This window comes from Electrophorus electricus, chromosome 20 (assembly GCF_013358815.1).
Source record: "Electrophorus electricus isolate fEleEle1 chromosome 20, fEleEle1.pri, whole genome shotgun sequence".
NCBI classification, from domain to species: Eukaryota; Metazoa; Chordata; class Actinopteri; order Gymnotiformes; family Gymnotidae; genus Electrophorus; species Electrophorus electricus.
The window spans coordinates 7,340,838-7,358,337 of NC_049554.1; the positions used below are offsets into that span (position 1 = coordinate 7,340,838).

Sequence of the window (17,500 nt, forward strand, 5' to 3'; positions counted from 1 at the left end):
AGCACAGCACAGGACCTCAGAGGAGGAGTTCAGCACAGCACAGGACCTCAGAGGAGTTCAGCACAGGACAGGACCTCAGAGGAGGGGTTCAGCACAGCACAGGACCTCAGAGGAGGAGTTCAGCACAGCACAGGACCTCAGAGGAGGAGTTCAGCACAGTACAGGACCTCAGAGGAGGAGTTCAGCACAGCACAGGACCTCAGAGGAGGGGTTCAGCACAGCACAGGACCTCAGAGGAGGAGTTCAGCACAGCACAGGACCTCAGAGGAGGGGTTCAGCACAGCACAGGACCTCAGAGGAGGAGTTCAGCACAGCACAGGACCTCAGAGGAGGAGTTCAGCACAGCACAGGACCTCAGAGGAGGAGTTCAGCACAGCACAGGACCTCAGAGGAGGAGTTCAGCACAGCACAGGACCTCAGAGGAGGCGTTCAGCACAGCACAGGACCTCAGAGGAGGAGTTCAGCACAGCACAGGATCTCAGAGGAGGAGTTCAGCACAGCACAGGACCTCAGAGGAGGCGTTCAGCACAGCACAGGACCTCAGAGGAGGGGTTCAGCACAGCACAGGACCTCAGAGGAGGGGTTCAGCACAGCACAGGACCTCAGAGGAGGGGTTCAGCACAGCACAGGACCTCAGAGGAGGGGTTCAGCACAGCACAGGACCTCAGAGGAGGGGTTCAGCACAGCACAGGACCTCAGAGGAGGAGCTGAATGCATTTTTACTTACACCCCCTGGCAAAGGCACTCAGACTGAGGGAGACACACTACAGTAGGGTACTGACCTCACGGGGAGGGTGCCTGTCCAGAATTACTGATCACAGCTCAGAAACCAAGCCATAACAAATAGACATAAAGACGTTAGATACCCACGAGCTCCTGAACATTCCGTCACACCTGAATTCAACGTTTCTCAGAATCCTTGCCGCAGTCTTCAGTGCAAGTCTTTTCCCGTTTTATTTTACAGCGATTCCTGTGTTGACATCCACGGATGTATGTAATAAACATGCAGTTATTTATCCAACTATCATTTTCCGTCAGATTACTCAGAGTCAGTAGATTACTTCAACATTGATGCTGAGGCAATCCAAAGTTTTTAAAATAAGTTACTGACTACATTTAAGTCATGCTTAACCATATGTATTCTGAATTCTGTAAATCTGTTCCATTTTAAAAGTAAACTAACTTTCCCAATGCTGGTCTCAGACCTCTGATGAAATGATTCATTCATCTTGGCTTTTGTTCTCCTAATGTAGGCACAACGTCTCCGAGCGTAATTATTCAAACTCCATCCAAATTTGATGGGGATAGCTGGACAGACCTTGTCTTCTGTCTAGGAAGTGCTGATGTTTGACATTATCCATCACATGGCATTTCTGCAGGAAACATTAACTGCTCAAATCTCATGATCAGACAGAAGTCAGTATACAGGGCCATGACCGCACACATGCACACTTCACAGCTGCTATATGGACTCAGTTCTGTATTATTATATTTACACTATTGTATTATCATATTTACATTATTGTATTATCATCTATACATTATTGTATGACCATATTTACATTGTTATATTATCATCTATACATTATTCTATTACCATATTTACATTGTTGTATTATCATCTATACATTATTGTATTATCATCTATACATTATTGTACTATCATATTTAAATTATTGTATTATCATATATACATTGTTTTATCATATTTACATTGTTGTATTATCATCTATTATTGTATTATCATATCTACATTGTTGTATTATCATATTTACATTAATGTATTATCATCTATACATTATTCTATTACCATATTTACAATGTTATATTATCATCTAGACATTACTGTATTATAATATTTACATTATTGTATTATCATATATACATTTTTTATCATATTTACATTGTTGTATTATCATATCTACATTGTTGTATTATCATATTTATATTATTGTATTATCATCTATACATTATTGTATTATCAGTTACATTATTGTATTATCATATATACATTATTTTATCATATTTACATTGTTGTATTATCATATTTACATTATTGGATTATCATATTTACATTGAGCCTTTTGAAGTTTACTGTCTGCATTTGTAATACCGCCAGTGCTCCACTAATTATTATTATTATTATTATTATTATTATTATTATTATTATTATTATTATAACAACACAGCTTTGATAATCCCCCTAGTAACCCATACACTACAGCTGCATTAGATCACAACATCTGCTGCCAATCACCACGAGTATCTGTCACACTGATGTTTCCACCTGTCTGCACACATGGAGGCTGGTGTGCTGTACCTTCCACTTTGGCGTACTCGGACAGACGCTGGTAGTTGATCAGAGCTGCCTGCTCCAGACACTTCCGGATCAAGGCCTTCACCTCGTCCTGCAGCACAGGTGTCACCACGTCCTTCATCAGAACCTGCCGGCATGGACAGAAACCTCTTCATCTTTGAGCTTATCCACATTTTGCCAAAGTTCTAAAAATAAATGTCATTAATGGGGTTTCATGAACAATTTCAGGATCATCAGAGTAGACCTGATCGCACCGGATGCAGTTTGATAGTTCAAGGGTCTTATTTCGAAGGTAGTATGGTATAGTGCAGTTCAGGTCACAAAGGTGGTGTGCAGGGTTGGTCAAACGCACCCTCTCCAGCAGGGATAGGGTGGCTTTCAGAGACCCTTCTGGACGCCCAAATGGAAAACAGTACCTGGAGACAGTGAGAAGGTGCTTCAGACCAGCACAGTCTGGTGTTGGCATAAGGTGTGACATTAGTACACTGATATAGTCACATCTCTAATATATATATACACACACACACACACACACACACACACACACATATATACACACACCCATATATACACACACACACACACACACCCATATAAGAATATTGTGACCACCCATTGTCACCATGTCACAAATGCCACATGACCACTGACAGAACACTGTTACATCAGAGATCACCACTGAGAGAACACTGTTACATCAGAGATCACCACTGAGAGAACACTGTTACATCAGAGATCACCACTGAGAGAACACTGTTACATCAGAGATCACCACTGAGAGAACACTGTTACATCAGAGATCACCACTGAGAGAACAATTACGTTTGGGCAACACAGTGGCTTAGTAGTTAACACATTACATGTGAGGTCTGCTGGTGTGTGTGTGTGTGTGTGTGTGTGTGTTTAATAAAGTTTTCCAAGGGTGTGTGTGTGTGTGTGTGTGTGTGTGTGTGTGTGTGTGTGTGTGTGTGGTACATTGGTGGACGGTGATCTGGGTCTAGTGATCTGGGTGTTGTCCCCTTTCCCACTGGTGGACGGTGAACTGTCCTGGGTGTTGTCCTCTATGTGTATATGGGTGTGTGTGTTTGTGCGTGTGAATAGGTGTGTGTGTGTGTATGTGTTAGGGGGGTTGAGGTTTCCAGTTGAGTGTACACTGCGCACAGTTGGCTGCTGTTTCTCAGTGGTGTGTGTCTGGATGTAACAACCTTGTGTGTTAATTGTAATAATCTAACTTCATTCATTCACACGTCTGGGCCTGTGAAGCAGACACATGGTTCAGGCTCTAATGTCACCAAGATTCCTCACCAGCTTCGCCTCTGCTTGGCACAGGAGTCCGTAATTGGACACTGGAGAGTTGGAGAAACGTTGCCTTCTCAGATGAATCCAAGTTAGTGCTCCAATAAGTGGACAGTCGGTGGAGTATACTGCCAAACGCATGAGAACCGCTGCCACACACAAGGTGGTGGTGACAGTGTACATGTCTGGGGGATGTTTTCCTGTTTCCCTATGAGTACCTGACAACCCCAGCAGATTACGTGCACCGGTACATGTTTCTCTGATGGTAGCTATCGACAGGATAACAGCCCACCCCACCACACGAGGGTGGGCGCGAGTGTGTCCAGAGAGTTCCCATCACCTACCTCAGTCTCATTAGTGTCCTCTGAGCCAAGGTTGGTTACTGCCACTATTAGGTAGGTGGTCATAATATTCTGAATTAGTATGAAGACGAAGCAGAAGCGCTTTGCTGATGAAGAACCTCTGTCTGTAACAGCACTGGAAATCTCCACATCTTACTATAGTACACTGCAGTTACTCAGCTAGAATCTTCTTCAGATATATATGTGTACACACATACACACACACACACACACACACACACACACACACACACACACACACACACACACACACGTATTATATAATGAATCTATACCTGAAATGTGTAATCTGGTTCTCCAGCAGGACTCTTAGTCTCTCTTTAATCTCCTCAAAGCGCTCACGTTCTTCCACCGTGACAGTGCCAATCCCATCAGGCCTATGCACGCACGCACACACACACACACACACACGCACACACACGCGCACACGCAGACGCACACGCACACACACAGAGAAAAACCTGCTAACTTGAAGGGTAAGGTCAAACAAGTCACAAACACGTACATGGAGACACAGGTACTCCAAGGTGTCTGGAATTGGAGGAGTAACCCTGCCCCACCTCTGCCCAACACGCACACACACACACACACACACACACACCCTGTATGGTGTGGCAGCCAAGACCCCTGCGCTCTTGAGGAATGACCTCCAAGGTCTGTGACAGCTGCCTGTAACATGACTCACATCCCATTGTGTCCACGTGTGAATGTGTGTGACAATGATGTGCACAATAAGGACTACATATAACATTTCTTCAATTCCGTTTGCTCTGATATAATAAATCATTAATACATTCCACACTAATGAGTCTCCTCCTCCGTCAGGCGCATTCTGGTTGTGATCAGGCGCTGCTGCCATTATCATGTCATAACAGCATCAGGAATATTCACAAGAAAATGCAAATCACACCCCACTTAACACTAGCTGTTATCAATTATGCTAATCCAAGTATTGTAATGAGGCAATAGTATCATATGCTACCAGCAGAGCGTGTGTCTGTTTATTGATAGTCCACCAGTAGAGTGTGTGTGTGTGTGTGTGTGTGTGTGCGCGCGTATTGATAGTCAGGAGGTAGATAGTCAGGAGGGGGGTAGCGGGGTAGAGGAAGGGGGTAGAGGGAGGGGGCTGAAGGGGGTAAGTGGATGGGGGGTAGAGGGGTAGAGGGGGTAAGGGGGTAGAGGGGTAGAAGGGTAGAGGGAGGGGGTAGCGGGGTAGAGGAAGGGGGTAGAGGGAGGGGGCTGAAGGGGGTAAGGGGATGGGGGGGTAGAGGGGTAGAGGGGGAAAGGGGGTAGAGGGGTAGAAGGGTAGAGGGAGGGGGTAGCGGGGTAGAGGAAGGGGGTAGAGGGAGGGAGCTGGAGGGGGTAAGTGGATGGGGGGTAGAGGGGTAGAGGGGGAAAGGGGGTAGAGGGGTAGAGGGGGTAAGGGGGTAGAGGGGTAGAAGGGTAGAGGGGTAGAGGGGGTAAGGGGGTAGAAGGGTAGAAGGGTAGAGGGGTGGTCTCCCTCTGTGCCTTGAAGTCAGGACTGTCAGGATAACAGATTGTTAGAGAGCCACCCATCACGCTCGCTCTCTCTCTCTCTCTATGTATCTCTCTCTGACTAAGTGCTACACGTGTCTGCATATCTGAGCTGATCATAACAGGACACAGACTGTAGCTGAATAGCTGCTATAACAGATACCTGGCTCTAACAGAAACATGGATCACCCCTGAGAACGCGGCGACTCCGGCTTCCCTGTCCTCTGTCTTTTCATTCACACATTCTCCGAGGCGTCTTGGCAGGGGTGGTGGCACAGGTTTACTAATGTCCCGAGAGTGGCGTTTCACTCTTTTGAATTTCATGCCATGACAGTGTTTTTCCCCACCAAACTTCTTATCATTGTCATCTACCGCCCTCCAGGTTCCCTAGATCACTTCATTGATGAGCTCGACATCCTCCTGAGTCAATTCCCCATTGAAGGAAATCCACTCATTCTCCTTGGAGACTTCAACCTTCCATCAGACAAGCTGCATTCCTCCTGCATCCTTCCACAGTTGACAGCATTTGACCTCACCCTCAACCACTCTCCTCTGACTCACAAAGCGGGCAATGTTCTGGACCTGATCTTCACCCGCACCACCACAACATCGGACATCGCAGTCGCCCCCCTCCACCTCTCGGACCATCACTTTCTATCCTTCTCTCTCTCCCTTCCTTCTCTTTCCATCCAGTCCTCCCCAACATGTTCCTCCTTCCTCCGTCGCAATCTGCACTCCATAACTCCCTCTTCCCTTCTACTATTTTGTCCACCCTTCCTCACCCTGACTCTCCATCCTCTCTCTTTGAATACAGTTACAAATACTTTCATTTCTACACTCTCCTCATCAGTGAGTCTTCTGTGCCCTCTCTCCTCTAGACCCGCTAAGTCCTCCCCACCTGCCCCCTGGCTAACAGAAACACTTCGCTGCCACAGGAGAGGACTACAGAGAGGCGGTGGAGGATATCTCGGGTAGATTCAGACCTCAGCTCATACAAGTCTCTCCTTTCCAAGTTCTCACTGGAAGTAACATCTGCAAAGTCATCCTACTACAGAAAGAAATTCGATTTATCATCATCTGATCCACGCAAGCTCTTCACGATTTTTTCTTCTCTCCTTAATCCTCCCCCTCCCCCTCCTTCCTCATCTCTTACTCCGGAGATTTTCACCAACCTCTCTGAGGAGAAGGTTGCAGCAATCCACCAGTCCTTTTCCTCTGTTCCCACTCCTCCAACCAACATGCATTCCCCAACATCCATCTCTCCAACTTCTTTTTCTCCTCTCTCCACAGATGAAATTCTTCAACTCCTGACTTCCAGCAATCCGACTACATGTCCGCTGGATCTGATTCTTTCTGCTCTGTTCCAGACAATCGCAAGAGATCTGCTTCCTTTCATCTCTGTCATCAACAACTCCTTATCTTCTGGATATGTTCCTACTACAGGGTGGTACCAATCCTCAAGAAGGCCACACTTGACAGCTCCAGCATTACCAACTACAGACCAGTATCACTTCTCTCTTTCTTCTCAAAAGCCCTTGAACGAGCAGTTTATAATCAATTGTCCATATTTCTCACCCAGAACCAGCTGCATGAACCCAATCAGTCTGGCTACAAACCGGCACATTCTACAGAAACGGCCCTCGTAGCGGTGACTGAGAAACTTCATGCCGCTAAAGCTGCCAAACAGTCATCTGTTTTGATTCTTCTAGACCTTTCAGCAGCCTTTGACACAGTGAACCACAACATTCTTCTCTCTGTTCTCTCCAGGCTTGGTGTGACTGGCTCTGCTTGGAGATGGTTTCAGTCCTATCTGGATGGACAGTTGTATCAGGTCACATGGAGAGGATCCACATCCAAACCATGTAGACTCTCCACTAGTGTTCCACAAGGCTCAGTATTGGGCCCCCTTCTCTTCTCTTTGTATACTCGTTCTCTTGGTGATATATCACCATCTTCTCATGGTTTCTCCTACCACTGCTATGCAAATGACACTCAATTATTTCTTTCTCTTACACCCTCTGACATGCAGGTCTCCAGATGTATCTCGGCATGCTTGACTGACATCGCGTCATGTATGACAGCCCGCCACTTTAAGCTCAACCCCAGTAAAATCGGGCACCGAGAACTCCCTGGTATCACCATCTGAAGCTGCCCGTAGCCTGGGTGTAACTTTGGACAACCAGCTGAGGTTCTCAACTAATGTTTCTAATCTAACCTGGTCTTGCAGATTTCTGCTTTGTAACATATGAAGGATTCAACCCTTTCTCTCACAGGAAGCTACCCAGGTGCTTGTGCAGTCTCTTGTGATCTTAAAGCTAGACTACTGCAACTCGCTACTTGCTGGTCTTCCTCTAAGAGCCATCAAACCTCTACAACTTGTCCAGAATGCAGCAACACAACTGGTCTTCAATCTTCGGAAATTCACACGTTACTCCACTGCTGTGCTCCCTTCATTGGCTCCCTGTAGCTGCACGCATCAGATTTATAACCTTGATGCTTGCCTACAAAGCCAAAAATGGACCAGCCCCTTCATACATGAGGTCAGTGGTCAAAGCCCGATCCGTACCTCGAGTACTTTGAACCTCAAGTACGGCTCGGCTTGAAATACCTTGCTTCAGGTCTCATGGACGACAAGCATCGAGAATATTTTCTGTCCTGGCTCCAAGATGGTGGAATGAACTCCCGCTTGCTGTCAGGACAGCAGAGTCCCTTGCAGTCTTCAAACGCAGACTGAAGACCCATCTATTTGCAGAATATTTAAAGGACAACTGACCCTGCTCCCATATTGACTGACTACATTAATACCGATTGTAGGGTATTGTTTATGTTGTTTAACAAACTCTAGTACTTATTGTTTATTGCACTTATCTTTGTTTAAGGTAGACCTTATGTATTTTGTACTTCTAGGTATCAGTATTCATCCCTGTATTCTACAGTATTCTAGTTTATTGGTATTTTGGACCTACTGTACTGCACTAGGATGCATTCTATGAGTAAATGACAAAGCACTTTTGTAAGTCGCTCTGCATAAGAGCGTCTGCTAAATGCCATAAATGTAAATGTAATAAATGTATAGCACACTCACACACACACACACACAAGCATGGGTGTACACAGGCAAACGTTCACGAGGGTTGTAACACTAAGAGTTCACGTGAGAAACAAAGGAGAAAAACGTGAGGCATTCTAAACCAAAGGAACATCAACAGCGTAACAGCTGGCTACAACCGAAATGACATTGAGCAGTGTGTGGAGAAAGCCAGGATGTCAGAGAAGTAGGGCTAACGTCCACGGAGGGGACAGGGTTGGTACAGAGACCATGGAGGAAGCCCTGCAAGACCTACAGCCTGGCCTACACACGTCCTGCGGTCCACTGGGACCTTAACGGTCTCTACCTCTCCCTGCCTTACAGAGTACAGTACTGAGAGAAGAGAGACCAGAGAAGGCAGAGTTAGGAGTGTCTGAGTGAAAATCTACACAGCTGCTCTCTAATGAGAGAGATGAGACGCTCGGGAGAGAGAGAACGCGTTGGTACTGTTGGAGAGTAAGGTGAGAGAGAGAGAGAGAGAGAGAGAGAGAGAAACGGAGAGGCAGAAAGAGAGGGGAAGAAGGAGAGAGGGAGAGAGAAAAAGACAGAAGGAGAGAGAGAGAGAGAGAGGTAGGGGGTGTTTACCTGTTGCCGTGCACGTGTGAAGCGCAGAAGGCGAAACTGTAGTGGAGCAGCGTGGGGTCGATCATGGCTCCATTCTCGGCTCTCTCCAACAGGTCGCACAGGTAGCACAAGTGCCTGTGACACCCCCGCACGCCATTCCTAGCGCAGTACTCGTCCAGCACAAACACCTGGCCCGGACTAAACCAACCCTGCACAGGAAGGCAAAATAGGGAGGGCTGCAGCGTTAGACTGCTGGCTTCTCTAGGAAAGGTGGAAAAAACAAGTGTGCTAAATTTCACAAAATGAACAAGAATGTGAGCTGTGAATGCACGGGTTACCCTGCTGTTCATGTTGTGTTGTAGAGAAGTCCTGGAACAGGGAGTGGATCTGTCTGTCTCTGTGTGTGTGCGTGCGTGTGTGTGTGCGTGTGTGTGTATGTGTGTGTGTGCGCGTGCGTGTCCGTACCAGGCAGGAGTAGGAGTCGTTTAGTCTGTGGTCCAGCGTGAGTCGTTGCACCAGTTCAAACAGTGAAGCATGGTCGAAGTTGCAGGGGTTAGCTGAGATGAACTCATCCATCCCGTGTTTTTGCGCGCGGTCTGCATCTGTGTGTGTGTGTGTGTGCACGTGTGTGTGTGTGTGTGTGTGTGTGTGTGTGTGTGTGTGTGTGTGTGGAGAGAGGTAAAAGCTTAGTGAGAACACACAGAGGCCTTAACCTGAGAAAGGTCCATCTTGTATTTAGTTCAGGGAGGCTGCTGATATCTCAGACATCATTCATTCAGACTATTGTTGTGTTCATCAACATAATTACCATTTAATTAAGCATGTGTTTAAATTACCTATGCAATATTCATATTTTCCCTTATGATCTGTTCCTTAAATTGCAGTGATGTTTTGCTGCTGTCGACTATATGGATTCGTGTGGACTGCGCACGCTCTGTTCTGGGTTAATAACCCTGACGCGGGTCGGCCGGTCTGCTCATTCCTCCAGGCTCTTCCATTTCCACTCTGCAGGCTGGCTGTGGGCGCTGGACCCCCCCCCGGTCAGGCTAATTACAGCAACCTCGTGCCACTGTGCAGCAGACGGGGAGAGGGCCGGCTCAGGCCCCGCCCCCTGCTCCTGATCCCTCCCCCCTAGCTACACAGCTATTGTCCATTAAGGGCTCTACACAAATCCAGCAGCACTTTTTCTCTGGCCTGCCCGGTCAGGGGGCCCGCCTGAAGAGGGCGGCTGCTAACTTAATCCCACCGTCTCGTCCCCGGGGGGCCCATTTCTATTCTAACGCGGTGTTTCAGACACAGACTGGACCAGTGCAGAACACGCGTAGCTCACTGGGCTTTAAGGGCTACGGGTCTGACGTCATCCCTGCATTAGGGTCATATACTATCACACGGAAGCACATGCTACACGCTGGTGTGTTTGGAATGGACTCAGAGCAGGACAGCAGGTCAGCAGCCTGACTCTGAAGTCCCTCATTTGTCGAGGTATGTCAGATGTTATGTTCGAGTCTGATGTTATGTTCGAGTCTGATGTTATGTTCGAGTCTGATGTTACGTTTTCACATATGCAGGAGTGCACATTCAATACCACTGAAGTACCAGACATAACTCAGACATAACCAAACGCTACTAGACCACACAGACACAGTCCAGACACAGACTCCGGGTATGGGTGCAGTATAATGTGTTTTTTCTTCATGATGATGTTTGTTTCTTTGGCATGTTGGTTCACTTTGAAACAGTCAAGCTTTGAATAAGTACTAACAACTTGGTCTGGTTTAACAACTAAAGTCTGGTTTATTTGTGAACTTTGTGAACTTTTTCATAGCATCTTTACAGAAGCCCTGGTCTGACGGAGCAAGGGACACCGACACACATCACTGACCAGCACTGACCAGTACCGACACACATCACGGATCAGCACTGACACACATCACTGACCAGCACTGACCAGTACCGACACACATCACTGACCAGCACTGACCAGTACAGACACACATCACTGACCAGCACTGACCAGTACCGACACACATCACTGACCAGTACCGACACACATCACTGACCAGCACTGACCAGTACCGACACACATCACTGACCAGCACTGACCAGTACCGACACACATCATTGATCAGTACTGACACACATCACTGACCAGCACGGACCAGTACTGACACACATCACTGATCAGCACTGAGACATGACACTGACCAGCACTGACACACATCACTGACCAGCACTGACCAGTACCGACATACATCACTGATCATCACTGAGACACGTCACTGACCAGTACTGACCAGCACTGAGACACGTCACTGACCAGCAGTGACACACGTCCCTGACCAACACTGACACACGTCACTGACCAGCACTGAGACACGTCACTGACCAGCACTGAGACAGTGGCTTCGTAATGTTTGAAGGTAAAAGCCTCCTACTGTTTCAGATCTGAAATCAGATGCACAGAGGCACATGAAGGTTCAGGATCACCGAGCCAAAAGTCCAAAGGGTGATGTGTTTCTCACGTTTGTCTCAAGAGGAGCTCGCATGTCTGTTTGATATGAGCAGAGAGGAGCGCTTGTGCTATAGACAGCGGCCAGCAATACCGTGAGTCAGTCATGCCAGACTGGGACGAACAGGGACTGGTGGATCCTCCTTTTGGTCATTTTTAAAAGCACTTTTCACATGCGATAATTTTGACGGAATTAATTGTGGATAAACCCAAGTATGATGAGAAACCCATGGATGTGAAGACTCCTGGTAGACTCTGCGTCTATGGCGTCTAACACAGCTGGACTACACATACTGTGTTTAGACTGTTAAACAATTGTACTTGCCTTAATCTTTTTCAAATTCCCTTTAAAGAAAAATGGATAGCTTTATTTTATGCAGAAGAAAGAAAGATAGTGTGAACTAGTAAGTAGTTATTTGGTAACATTCCACTGATGGCTTCCAGAAATAATCCGTCTGTAAACACACTGTTTAATTCATGGGGTGTCACTCTTAAGCCGGTAATTACCAGCTGCTGGGAGGTGCTGAGCACACCAGAGCTTCTGTCATAGCAGGCGTTTCAATTAATTCATTTAGAGCAATAAATCAACAACTGCATTGGCTGGAGAAAATCACTGTAATTAAATCATCGTTTCCTTCAACAGCGGTTTGTCTCCGTATGGTTCGACACAGCTCTCTGTTAGGTGACGCCCTGGCTAGACTGTTAGGCCCTGCTGGGTATTGTTATGTAAGAAACAATTGACAGTGCACAAGAAAATGCATCCATCCATCCATCCATCCATCCATCCATCCATCCATATCAATATCATGAAATATTCATCACATGATGCAATATGCAAATAAAAGTGATTTCCACGCAATTACTAAGGACCAGATTTGATCATCTCTAGCTAAAGGAGTCAGATGAGACCACCGCGGTGAGGGGGTGTGGTGGGGTGTTGCCAGGTCAGATAAGGTGGGCGGGTTTATTTATCAGAGCGTCGGCTGTTCGTGGGGATGCACTTACTGCCTCCAGTCCATCTTAGAAAGGGCAGGGTAAGAAGCAAACCGAAACGTCATGAACAGAGGCAAAGCAGGGCCAGGCTTCAGCCCGACACCACGTCTGAGTTTGTGTGTGTGTGTGTGTGTGTGTGTGTGTGTTTAAACTGTACTCACAGAACTGGGAGATGGGGGCGTCGAGCTGTGGTGCTGTGCCCCCACCTCTGGCGTTGAGTTTGTGGACCTGGGTGGGGGGCACAGGTTTGTGGGTTTGACCTGTGGCTCGGTACATGGCCTGAACCCACAATATACGGTCCTGCTCATCGCCGCTGGCAAAGATCACAGTGTCTCCTTCCTTAACGGCGTTAAAGAACGCCCTACCCCCATCTAAACCTGTGCCAACAAACAGGCCTCTCAGAAACCAACAAAAAACAAACACAGGAAAAGAACACCACATAACATTTAATATGACAAAACCAAACACAAAATAGAACTAAATCAGTACATAAATTCTATAATTGTATTTCCTATCATTAATTAGGATCTTACTTAGTGTGAAAAGGCACAGTGAGAAAACGTTTAGTGAGAAAATCTAAATTATATCCACGTTTCTCTTTTCACTTCTCGAAGTCACATAATCCCTTTTTTATTGTTTCAGAACGATTTCATTCCAACCACATCAGGGTAGACGAAGCTTAACTTCATGTACAAAGAGTCGTTGGGTTTCATTTAGAGCTAACGAAGCTTAACGAGCCAATTACCTGTGTTTGTTTGAGACTAATGACTGGAGACGCTCAGTGTGTGAGCAGCAGTGTGGGGACTGACCAGGCAGACTCTACACTGGGTCACTAAAATGGTGCCACTTTCGGCCAGTGTGTTCTTTCTTTCTCCCCACCGAAACACACGGGCTACACACTTACACGTGTCGACTCACCACTATACATGACGTCACAGAGGAAGAACAATATCCTCGAACCAAAATGGCCATAATGCTAAACAGTCATATTTTACATTTAGTGTTGCCTGTTTTATTCAGGGAAATGCAGCCTGGAAAGGTCTGCTAGTGGTAAGATGTGATTGGTTAACTGCACCTGGCTGAGGGTCCGTGTAATCCACAGTGTACCCGTCCAACTGGAGCAGCTCCAGAGGCTCCGCCTTCTTCTCTCTGTAGCTGCACATGGCAAAGGTGTATTGACTCACCTGAAGCCAGAAACAAAAAGATCTTAATACACACACACACACGCTCACACACACACTCGAACACACACATGCAGACACACACACGAACGCACATGCACACACACACATACACACGTTACACACGCACACGCTCATACACACATACACACACACACACACACGCACAAAGACACTGCTTCCTAGTTAGTGAACATTTGCAATGCCGCTAAATGTCGACTGAAAGTGTATGTGCTCCCACGTGTGTGTGTGTGTGTGTGTGTGTGTGTGTGTGTGTGTGTGTGTGTGTGTGTGTGTTTACACACCCAGTGGGGTGAGAGCTGGGGATGTACTGAGTCCTGCCAATCAAACATGAGGGACTGAGTGCAGGAATGACACTGTCAGAGTAAATGTGAGCCAGTCTGTTAGGTGTCACACACACACACACACACACACACACACACACACACACACACACACACACACCCATCACTCCATTGTCATATTAGGGCCATTCGCATCAGAACTACACTCCCATGTGCCCCAAACCTTATCCACTCCTCCTCACTCTGCTCGGAGTGACACCGTCAGTTCAATGTCTGGTGTGCGATGGCAAGGCTGGCAGACTCAGACCACCTCGCGGCACTCTGTCCAGCCGCTGCACTTGCACAAACTCCTATCAACCCCCCGGAGCCCTGACTGGACCTTTCAGAAGCAGAGAGCAGGTTTCAGCTGACGGAGGCGCCCTGCGTAGCCACCGGGTCAGCTGACCCGCTGTCAAACTGACAGTTAAAGGATTTTAAATGGCTCTGCACCTGATTAGCCCGGTATGCCATTTGCTCTTTTAATAACCTTGTTATTGTTGGCACTCCATAAATTGCACTGTGCGAGGGAGAGGGTGAGAGAGAGAGAGAGAGAGAGAGAGAGAGAGAGAGAGAGAGAGAGAGAGAGAGAGAGAGAGAAAAAGAGCAAGACAAAGTTAATGTGACAGAAAGGTAGCAGCGATCGATGGCGCATTGTTAGCCATGTTAGCTGTCTGCAGGTGGCCGGTTTGGTCCCCCGGCATGCCGCCGGACATTTCCATATCCGGAGGGTTAAGTGGGCGTAAGCCTGGAGAGGAGAGCAGAAGACAAAGACAGAGGACGAGCAGCAGGAGTGGGAGACAGAACTGCTGCCAGACCACAGCGTAATCACACTTCAGAAGTGATCAGACTTCACTTTACGTCGCAAATATTTACTTCCAAAGTGCTGCTGGGGTCTTGGTGTGTACTGGAGTACAGCTCAGACAGACCCATCTACATGACGGTAATGAAGCACTTATGAACAACTGGCCCTAGACTAGGAAGGTCTGAATCAGGAGGCAGGAGCACACCAGCATCGGCATGCAGCCTGGAGATCTGAAATAAATGACATGAAATGAGAACATAACCCTAACCCTAACCCCTAACCCTAACCCCTAACTATAACCTCTAACCATAACGCTAACCCTAACACTAAACCCTAACCCTAACTCTAATCCCTAACCCTAACTCTATCCCCTAACCCTAACCCTAACCTCTAACCATAATGCTAACCCTAACACTAAACCCTAACCCTAACACCTAACCCTAACCCCTAACCCAAACCCTAACCATAACCCCTGACTCTAACTGCTAACATAACCCTAACACTAAATCCTAACCCTAACCCCTAACTATAACCCCTTACCTTAACCCTAAACCCTAACCCTTAACTGTAACCTTTAACCCTAACCCCTAACCATAACCTTAACCCCTAACCCTAACCTTAACCCTAAACCTAATGCTAAACCGTAACCCTAACCCCTAAACCTAACCCCTAACCCTAACCCTAAGCCCTAACCCCTAACCCTAACACCAGCTTTGGCATGCAGCCTGGAGATCTGAAATAAATGACAAACTGAAATGAGAACATAACCGTAACCCTAACCCTAACCCTAACCCCTAACCCCTAACTCTAACCCTAACCCCTAGCTCTAACCCCTAACTCTAACCCCTAACCTTAACCCTAACCATAACCTTAACCCCAACCATAACGCTAAACCCTAACCCCTAACTCTAACCCCTAACTCTAACCCCTAACTCTAACTCCTAACCCTAACTCTAACCCCAAACCCTAACTCTAACCCTAACCTTAACCCTAACCATAACCCTAATGCTAAACCCTAACCCTAACCCCCAACTCTAACCCCCAACCCTTACCATAGCCCCTAACTCTAACCCTTAACCTTAACCCTAACAATAACCCTAACCCTAACTCTAACCTCTAACCCTAACTCTAACCTCTAACCCTAACTCTGAACCCTAACCATAACCCTAACCCCTAACTGTAGCCTCTAACCATAACCCCTAACCCTAACCCCTAACCCTAACCTGGCAGAATGCACTGTTTCTTTACACAACACACCAAAACAGTAAAGGAACAGCATTTGCTAAATGTATAATGATGTGTGTGCAGTGTTCAGACGACTAGCATGCATGTCAGTGTATGAGGATGAAATATTCAAATGTGTGGAGGAGACCAGCGACAGATGGAGCGCCACCCATCTGTCAGGACACTTACACAAGACTCCTCATGACAAAACCAGAAGACATGATAAAAGAGAGGAGGAAAATAAACAAATAGAAATGTGAGAAACAAAACAAAACTAAACCAGCACTCCCCCACAAAGACTAGACCAACTCTGGCACACTCTCTCATGTACACGCACAACAACGTTCAGAAACACAAATGGGCATCTTGGAAAGCTTTTACTCTCTCTCTCTCTCTCTCTCTCTCTCTCTCTCTCTCTCTCTCTCTCTCTCTCTCTCTCTCTCTCGCTCTCTCTCTCTCTCTCTCTCTCTCTCTCACACACACACACACACACACACACACACACACACACACACACAAGCAGTGGTAGTCTATTGTAGTGTGTCATTTACTGAGCATGTGGGGCCTGGAGCACACAGAAGGGTGTGTGTGCGCGCATGTGTGTGTGTTTGTGTGTGTGTGATTGTTAGGTCCACTGATCTCTCAAAACCGCATGTCAACTCGTAGCTCTCGGACATGCCACTCCATGAGGCAACCCAGTATACCCCCCCCCCCCCCCCCCCCCCCACATACACAGACACACACACAAACACACGCACATACGTACATACACAGAATAAATATAAATATAAATATAAATATAAATATAAATATAAATATAAAGGAACTCTTAAAGGGGCGCACCACCAGGGGGAACGCTTAAAGGAGCGCACCTCCAGGGGGAACGCTTAAAGGGGCGCACTTGTTTACATCAGCATGAACATAGAGGCGCCCCAGCAGGAAGGACATGAAGGACACACACACACACACACACACACACGCACGCACGCACACACACACGCACACGCACGTACCTGCACTAAAACAAAGAATCTCTTCTTCCATCGCTTCCACACATTTTTGCCGATGGTCCAGAGGTATCTGCAGACACAGAGCGAGCCTTTGGCGGGATATACAACTACATTACGCACACGTGCTGATACTATATATTAACAGGGTGACTTACGCGTCACACAAACCTATTTGAACACGTTTATCATATCTGACAGGACATGCACTTGCTAGACTTCTCAAAGCAGTGTAATGCCACTGACTGACAGAACAAAAGATGTTTTACAAATGGGTGTCTGCTGCCCCCTGCTGGTA

At 46.9% G+C, this 17,500-nt stretch overlaps 1 protein-coding gene and 1 long non-coding RNA gene across 8 annotated transcripts in view; one reads left to right on the plus strand and one right to left on the minus strand.

Annotated features, from left to right (window-relative positions):
• The window catches only part of cadpsa (Ca2+-dependent activator protein for secretion a), a 103,174-nt gene that overhangs the window by 38,126 nt on the left and 47,548 nt on the right, over positions 1-17,500 (minus strand). For all 7 annotated transcript variants that reach the window (XM_035520392.1, XM_035520391.1, XM_035520390.1 and 4 more), the window contains exons 10-17: positions 17,209-17,275; positions 13,720-13,828; positions 12,806-13,021; positions 9,608-9,744; positions 9,164-9,351; positions 4,251-4,352; positions 2,670-2,733; positions 2,321-2,444 (exon numbers count right to left, since the gene is read on the minus strand). In XM_035520392.1, the coding sequence (XP_035376285.1) occupies positions 2,321-2,444; positions 2,670-2,733; positions 4,251-4,352; positions 9,164-9,351; positions 9,608-9,744; positions 12,806-13,021; positions 13,720-13,828; positions 17,209-17,275 (1,007 nt within the window). The remainder of the gene's footprint in view (positions 1-2,320; positions 2,445-2,669; positions 2,734-4,250; positions 4,353-9,163; positions 9,352-9,607; positions 9,745-12,805; positions 13,022-13,719; positions 13,829-17,208; positions 17,276-17,500) is intronic.
• Positions 17,182-17,500, plus strand: part of LOC118240363 — a 9,066-nt gene continuing 8,747 nt past the window's right edge. Inside the window, exon 1 of the long non-coding RNA XR_004775366.1 lies at positions 17,182-17,271. This is a non-coding gene — a long non-coding RNA (uncharacterized LOC118240363). The remainder of the gene's footprint in view (positions 17,272-17,500) is intronic.